Source organism: Lycium ferocissimum, unplaced genomic scaffold (genome assembly GCF_029784015.1).
Source record: "Lycium ferocissimum isolate CSIRO_LF1 unplaced genomic scaffold, AGI_CSIRO_Lferr_CH_V1 ctg60, whole genome shotgun sequence".
Taxonomy (NCBI): domain Eukaryota; kingdom Viridiplantae; phylum Streptophyta; class Magnoliopsida; order Solanales; family Solanaceae; genus Lycium; species Lycium ferocissimum.
In genome coordinates this window covers 569461-577670 of record NW_026726189.1, presented here as the reverse complement: position 1 = coordinate 577670, position 8210 = coordinate 569461, and the positions used below count along the sequence as shown (strand labels likewise).

The 8210-nt window shown below is 34.7% G+C and overlaps 1 protein-coding gene across 1 annotated transcript; it reads right to left on the bottom strand.

The window, feature by feature from the left end:
- Nucleotides 1–868: 868 nt before the first annotated feature.
- Nucleotides 869–7749, bottom strand: LOC132045134 (respiratory burst oxidase homolog protein C). Its single transcript, XM_059435673.1, has 12 exons — nucleotides 6875–7749; nucleotides 6455–6617; nucleotides 6299–6347; nucleotides 6064–6177; nucleotides 5544–5972; nucleotides 4879–5262; nucleotides 4670–4765; nucleotides 4237–4352; nucleotides 3978–4080; nucleotides 3566–3639; nucleotides 2122–2696; nucleotides 869–1473 (listed from the first exon to the last, which is right to left on the bottom strand). The coding sequence occupies exons 1-12, from the start codon at nucleotides 7485–7487 to the stop codon at nucleotides 1364–1366; spliced, it is 2826 nt and encodes a 941-aa protein (XP_059291656.1). The 5' UTR covers nucleotides 7488–7749; the 3' UTR covers nucleotides 869–1363.
- Nucleotides 7750–8210: the final 461 nt, after the last annotated feature.

Here is an 8210-nt window from a genome sequence, read left to right as displayed (position 1 = left end):
ACATGTATAAAATTTCAAAAATATTTATTTATTTATAATGTAATTTATAAATATTTCTTAAACTTTTTCATAATTTTTTGTCTTTTAGCATATTATTTCAAGTTTGGATTTAGAATTTTTGAATGGTCCAATAAGTTTTATAGCCCATAGAAGTTAGTAACTCAAATAAAACCCAACAAAAATCAAATCAATACTAACGCTAACAAAAGAAATTCAATTCTAACACTAGGAATGACAATAATGTTGGATATCTATTCTTTAGTTTTATATTAGTTTAGACATTACTAATATTTAGTCATGTAATTAATACGTATTAGCCGTACTTATTTTAGCATGACTTAGTAGTTTCACATTATGATAAAATGCCTTGTAAATTAGTCGAATTTATTGTCTTAGTACTTTTAGATTATGATCATTTTATTTTATGTGATTTCATTACTTCTTTTTTGTTGAATATGTTAGTACAATGTCATCTCTCATCTCACATTTTGTGTTATTTTCTTAAAAGTATCATAATTAGAAAGCCGTATCTTGCTAGGACTAAAGAAATATTTGAAGTACAAGTTATATATTTTGTATGAAGACTTTTACGGGGAAAAACCCGAACAACCCAAAAAACAGAGAAAATCCGAGGTTGAAAAACCTGACTTTTGTTGATTTGGTTTGGATTATACATTTAAAAAACAGATGTAATTGGTTTAGTTTGGTATTTGAAAAATCCGAACCAACCCGATCTATATACATCCTTAATTAATATGTAATAACTGCCTTATTTTGGTTGGGGTGGGGGGAGAGAGGGAGAGGGTAGATAATAACATTTTGTCATCCACCTACGTCCCACTAAAAAGAATAATTTGATGGCCTTCAGTTAAGGTATCCAAACTATTTAACTCTTTTATACAAGAAGGCCTAGTTTACAATTATTACTGGAAACAGAGTATTAAACATCCACATATCATGGTCAATAATTACTAAGTAGGTGGCTAGTTGGCTCTCTCTTCCAACACGCAAAAGAGGACAAAAAAATAAACAATACTAACAAAAAAATGATGACAGCCACCTTCCTCTAAGAAAGTATAATGTAAAATCCAATTTTAGTGGTGGATGGCACCCATGAAAACAGTTTCAACTCCACTATCTTCTGCCTGCCTTGGCCTTTGCCTCTCCAAGGGAACATTCTTAATTCCTTCAGCATCTACCTATATACTAAAAATATTCTTATTCTTTATAATATACTATTATTATAATCACAATTAAAATTTATCAACTTGGTGTGCAACAACATTATCTGTACACGGTAGGGAGAGGAGGCGGATTCTAGAAAAACAACTTGTCCGTAGCTGCTTAATGGTCCATTTCTTGATCAAAAATTTTCTTTATGGAAATCAAACTTAGTGGATGTCCTGTGTGAAAAATCCAACGCGTGTTGTCTTAGTTCTTTGGTGAGTGCTGGTGCCCCACAGTAGAACACTCCTGCAATTTGTCAAAAAGGAAAAACGAGTAAGCCTTCGACAATTTATGTCATGACGGGAATTTGAAAGCGAGTAAGCGACCCAAATGCAAATTGCTTTCATAAAGAAAAACTATCAATTGAGCATGCTTTTTCAACTCTAACAAGGACATAGATACCAAAAGTCTTAAAGTTCTTTTTACACGTAGAAGTTGATATATGTGGGGGATATATCTAAAAGAGAAATTTATGTTCTTAGTCCCTGAAATATCCACAAGTTCTAATTTTGGTTTTTGGAATATTTGGTTATGCATTTTTCAAACTTCAGTTAATTGAAATATTCACTTTTGATGCTTTTGCTTGTGGATTTTGAAAAATAATAAACTATTAACTATTAAACAATACAATAACCGATGTATTATGTTAAATATGTCCTAAGAGGTAATATAGTTTTAAAAATAATCTAGATATAATATATTTCCTATGCAAAGAAACCAAAAACACACATGTTAATTAATTCAAGGTTAAATGAGCTTAATGAAAGATTAAAAGGATCAAAATCAGAATTTATCACTAATTAAACGATCAAAAGTGCAATTATCCTATCAAATATTGTGGCGGAAGAAAAAGAGGAGACAAAAATCAAAAGGAAGAAGATTAATAGCACTTACCAACTTTAGACTCAGGGTGGTTGAGAGCAATGCGTTTGTAGACATTTCGCCAATTAGGCTTAGCAAAGTGCGACTTAACTCTCGTGCCAGAAACAATGTCAACACCACTTTTGGCATGATGAAGTGACTGAAGCATAGTAATAAGAGCAGAACGAGCATCACCTTCTTCATAAACACTTGTACAATAATTGTGCATTTCAATTACTCCCTTATGGTCCATTTCTGCAGCTTCATTCATTATACCTTTGAACCAGTCAAATGAACCTTGTTCTCTTGTAACCCAATAGAAGTATGCCCTCCTTGTGTTGAAGTCATTTCTTCCGCTTGCTGAACCTGATTTACCCCTCTTTTGTGCAATATTTGGGCTAGCATTTGGTGCCGTATTTGACATTCCGTGCCCATTTTCTAAGGAATTTTCTTCCTCGTCCATGGCTTTCATGTTGTTGACAATGTCTTTAACGATACTGATCATTGGTGTGGCTCCAATTCCAAGACCCACCAACAAAACCACCTCATATTTCTTGTAGTCTTGTGCTGGTGCTCCGTAGGGTCCATCTATTAACACTCTTGGGAAACTGCCAATCATCACACATGATTTCCATTAGCGATGCTATATGCATATAATTAAGGTTTTATGGTAGAGTTTAAATTTTATGCACGGATAATGTATATGAATTTTTATTCATATTACTCAATTTGTCTCAAACGTTGTTGTAGACTGTTACGATCCTCCAAAAATTCAATACTTTTAGAGGAACCGACACGCACCCTTCGATATATTTTAGAGTCCGAAAGAACATAAATTTTTACACTATCAGATTAAAAGGCAGTTACAAGTAATTATGTAGTATAACAATTGAAATTAATAATTTGAAAAATAAAATAACCTGCTATAGAAGGTAAAATTGCACTAGTAGTGGAAAAATTATTTACGTTGTTGTAAGTAGATATATGTTAAATCCTTTTCTAGAATAATATCTATCTAGCAAAGATTCCATTTTTCTTCAGAAATATCAACCAATAATTGATTTTTGTCTTATCCCTCCTTGTTCCTGTCTCAGTAATTTTACAAAAATAACAATCCTGCTACTTAAGAGATGGTCCATTCAATGATTCAGATCTTGTACCGATTCTTTAGCATAAAAGAGATCACGAGTTTGTTATATCTTCCAGTCCAGAGTCTGACCCAGTACCCATTATGAATCACGATCACCATAAGTTCTAAAATAATGGAAGATAGTACCTCGAGGATATATAACGCCATTACATTCGTAGTATTAAATTTCAAAAAAGTTAAGTGTAGTATTAGAATAATATCTCCGAATATTAGGGTGGGGATTTTCTTAATTTAACTCTGCATTTGTCCAGGCTGTTTCCTTAATCAGTGCGCTCTAAAAGGTGAATGTAATGGAGATTGATTATATATTAATGGAAAAGGACTTACTCAGGATTGTTTTCTCCTTGCAAGTAGTCAGCTCTGAGGAGTCCACTTTTACCATTAGGTGGTGGCTGGCAAACCTACCAAAGACCAAAATGACTATAATTAATTCAGGAAGATCAATAATTACACCAACACAGTGGAATTGACATGCACTTTTGGAAAAAAAAAAAAAAAAAGACAAAAAGAAAAATTTAAGGGGCTGCTTGTAGAGCTGTCATCCAAAGTGGGACATCACGCGTCTACAATTTTGATGCATATAGCCAAAAACTGTTGCATCTAAGGACATGCAGGTAGATTTAACTAGACTAGATATTTTGATATCTGTCATTGACTGCAATAAATTATATTTCCTAGAAATTAAGGATTTAAGTTTAAAAAACAAGATATAATTATATTTAAAGGACTAATTAATTACCTCAGAGAAAACAGTTTTAAGTTGTCTGGTCCAATCACCAAGAGTTCGAATATGGACACTGAGATGGTCATCTCCTGGGGCCGAAGTAATGGAAAATGGGTGCCTGAAATTTATAATATTATCCAGAAGAGTCAGCAAATACTGCATTGACGTAGTAATTCAAAGGGCCAATAATTCATGTATATCGTGAATTGGTCAAGTTTATGATATGAGTTGATTCTATTTTATTTAAGTTATTAAATAAAAAAGTTTCACCTACCATTCAAATGGAGAAACCGCAGCACAGTTGACAAACATGTATTGTCCACTTTTGTATTTGTAGCCTTGTGGCTTTGACATGTGAAGGGCCAACACATTTCCTGGGTACACTGCCACCTACAAATTTCACAACCAATTAATTAGTACTTATTCAATCTTTCATTTTCACTGATATTAAAATCATGATTGTATGGATAATTGCATTTTTTATCCTCAATTATTGACAAATTCTATTAAGTCCTTGTGATATTTGGTTAAACATGTCTAACCTTTAATTAACAACAAAGTATTTGTTTGTCCGTTTATATTGGAGATACCACTATATTTAGTTTATTTTATTATCCTCGACTATGTAGTAACAACTTTTATATATATATATATATATAAGACGGTGTAGTTATTACGAGCACGAAAATTTGTAGGATTCGACTTACCTTCAAAATCTTAACAGCTTTGATGCTTGACCTGAATGCTCTAAGCAACCTTTCGCCAGCATAGAGCACAAGTGGGACAGTAAGGTACATCCATGTCTGCCCATTACGAAATTTTCAATCCAAATTTTAGCAAATATTCATCAAATTAGAAAGAAACTTAAATGAAAAGGAAAAAGTCATAATGCTAAAGATTTTGAATATTTACTAACCGTTCTCTTGTACCAAGTTTTGGTAATATATAGCTTTTCTCCATGGACAATAAGTAGAGTATAGACAATGACAAATAGATGGTGTGAGTACCAAAAGGCATTGAATCCAGTGAGCTTGTGAAATGGTTTTGGGAAACTGACTCTGCCCCTTCTAAACCATGGGGTTGCTAGAGTAAAAGCTATTGCCATTAGCACCACCATTATAATTCCAGTTACCCCTTCAACACCCTTTACAAACCACCAATAGCTTGTTGGCTGATCTCCAAAATAGTACTCCATTGGTTCATATTTTTTTTCACTTGCATTCAAAAGCCGAGGAAAATCACAGGTTAAATGAGCTAGTCCGTGCATTCCAACTCCTAGTGCAATTGCCACTGCTATCACCTACACAAAGGGGTAAAAAGAAGAACCCAATTAGTTCGTTATGAAGCTTGCATTAGACAAATCTCACATTGCAATAGCAGAAAAATGTTATGGGTCATATAAGGCGGGCTCAAGAATTCAACTGTCAAGGCACCTTTCGAATCAAAAATAAAGGTCGGGCCATAACAAGACGATAACTTGACAGATAGGTCTGAGTGGTCACATTTCTACACAATTGCTATTTAGACTTATATAACAGAAATTCGCTAAATTTTGTTCAAATTAAAGAGTATTCAACTTACTTTGTGAAAATTAAGGTTATCATCGAAAGGAACAGCAACACCTAATCTGGTCTTATTACGAAGCCATGTAATGGTGTTTCTGCACACTGGGAGTAAAATGATAGCCATGTTGAGCTTGAGTGTCTCAGCAGCACCCTTAGCAAGACACACACAGGGACCCATAACATCATATGCAGCTTTTCGTTTGTACTGGATATACTTCCAAGTAAATAGACCAGCCATGACTCCAATCCATAATAACAATACCCAAACTCTTTGCCAATTATCCTCCAAAAAGTACATAAAACTCTTGTACCATCTCACTATTGGATTTGGCTCTTTTGTGTGTTTAAGTTTCTGACTTAGCATTTGACTCAAGTTCCGGCTTTCGCCTCCTCTCTGCACCGTTTGATTTGGTGCTTGCAGTAATAGCATTTCCAAGTTCTCAATCTGTTGAATTTCATAGCAATATTAAGTTATTTTTCAAGTTGGGACTACAAATTTAAGATTACTATTAGTCTAATTAATGCCACTAAATTACCATAATGTATCCCAGATTGTTAGGATCCAACTCTTCCATGATCATAGCCGCGTATTCATCAGCTTGTTTCTGGATAGTTGACAGCCTGTTGGCAGACGCGCTAAGGCCTATAATCTGCAAATTGCAAGAAAACAAAAAATTAAAATTAAAATTACTATAGGATTGATTTTGTCAATGTCATTCCGTGTTTTACACGTACAATAAAAAAGTAAATAAAACAGAATTCAAAAACTACCTCTCTGACTTCTTCTTCTGTGATTCTGCCATCGGCATCTTTATCAACCCTGCATTAAATGAAATTCATCACCCGATTTAGATCTCAATAATTGAATCGGAGATGCATTAAAATACCGATAAATGTATAAAAAAAAAATGTGCTAATAATCCTTACATGTCAAAGAAAGTCTGAAGACGAGAATCAAAACTCTGGTCTGCCACTTGATCCCAGTACTCTTTGAGCTGTGCTTTGTTAATTGAATCAGTTGTGATGTTTCTCCTCCGAGCAAGCGCATCATATAGCTCTCCAGCAAATTCCTTAGACTCCTTATTCATACCTAACATTGTTAAAAAATTAGATTTTCATTTTTCAATTTAACAAGCCCAAGAAATCAGAACCACAAGAAAGTACTAATAGGAAAAGTATTCAGCACGAAATAATTGTTCGTTGTGACTATAATTCAGTCAATTTACCTATGCAACCCCAACACAACAACAACATACATAACAAATGTAATCCCACGAGCGGGGTTTGGGAAGTAAAAACAAATGAAAGCAGTTTAGAAAAAGAAATAACGACAGCGTCAATTTTTACCTATGCATTCTCCAAATTTGGCCCGAGGAAGCAAGCCACTAGTGGAAGCGGTAATCTCATCGAACCGCTTCTCGACGGCGGCCCATCCAGCGCCGCCGTCAGTTTTGCTGATGAACTTAAGACCTTTAAGAGCATGAGCAGCAGCTGATTTATTCCTATCAAACCTTCCAGTAGGAACTGGTCTCTTATTTAAAGAAGCCAATCGCTTAAGCTCTTGTGACACTTGTCGAATTCTAGACGAAGCATTTCGGACAAGTGAAGATCCCAAAGTAGATTTCTTCTCCAGACCTTTAGCCAATAAAGCCAGTTCAGGATCTTCCACGTCAGCACCACCAGCAGTTTTGACACTGTGGACAGCCACGGAGTCTTCGCGTACGTCGAGAGTGATCTCGACGTACCCATCGTCATTGGACTTTGCGCCGGTTGAACCGGCGCTAGTCCCAATGTCTGTGGATTCGGGTACGTTAAATCTCGCGCTCTTTTTTCCGCGTTTGTTCAGCGGTCCGCTAGTCCCTATGAGCGGACCGCTGTACGACGCTCTATCATTTCCTATAATCTCCGTGTCTGAATGGTGGTGGTGGTGGTGAGGGTGATTATTTTCCGAATTTTGCATCGGTATAGTAGTTTCGATGAAGAAAAATATGAAAGAATGGAATTTGAATTGTTCAAAATGAACTCAAGTTTAGGTGGAGGAAGATGTGTATTCCAGTTGTATATAAGGATGCAAAAAGGAGAAAGAAAACAAAAGCTTTACAGGAATACTAGTAATCTATTTTGGATTTTCAGACCATAGACTAATAATTTCAATAAACAAATAAAAGATTCGGTATTTCTTCTTCCAAGCAGAATAACTAAGAAGCGGTCTTCTACAAATGAGGCCTTCAACTTTAGGCTTTATATATAATGGCGAAAGGAAGCCGCATTCTTTTGAAAAAAAAGAAAAAAAGGCTAGAGCTAGGAAAATGAATGGGGCTGGTCTTTGTTTGACCAAGGAATATTGTTTATGTCATATTGCATTATTCTACCGGTACATGCATGGTGTAATACACCTTTTTCTTATTATTTTCCTTCAAATAATTATTTTCAGACTAAGGTTAATCATCAGTTTATTAAATAAAGCAGATTCGCCGCAACGACGTAGACAACTACTCACCCGCTGAATTTTCTAAAGATAAAATTTATAATCTAGCGTTGCAACCGGGGAAATAGATGTTTAGTCCTTTATAAACTTTTTTTTTAGTTTTATGACTCTTTTATAAGAGATTTTTATTTTTTACACGTAAGAGATCTGGAAAAAAAAACACTTAAGAGATCTGAAAATATCATTTTCTTCTAT

Excerpts from the sequence above, each read along its gene's own strand:
- LOC132045134 (XM_059435673.1), bottom strand. The coding sequence starts at position 7,487 with ATGCAAAATTCGGAAAATAATCACCCTCACCACCACCACCACCATTCA. Across the intron at positions 5,973-6,063 it reads ACAATCTGGGATACATTATG|ATTGAGAACTTGGAAATGCT; the intron begins GTAATTTAGTGG and ends GAAATTCAACAG. Across the intron at positions 1,474-2,121 it reads CCACCCTGAGTCTAAAGTTG|GAGTGTTCTACTGTGGGGCA; the intron begins GTAAGTGCTATT and ends GACAAATTGCAG.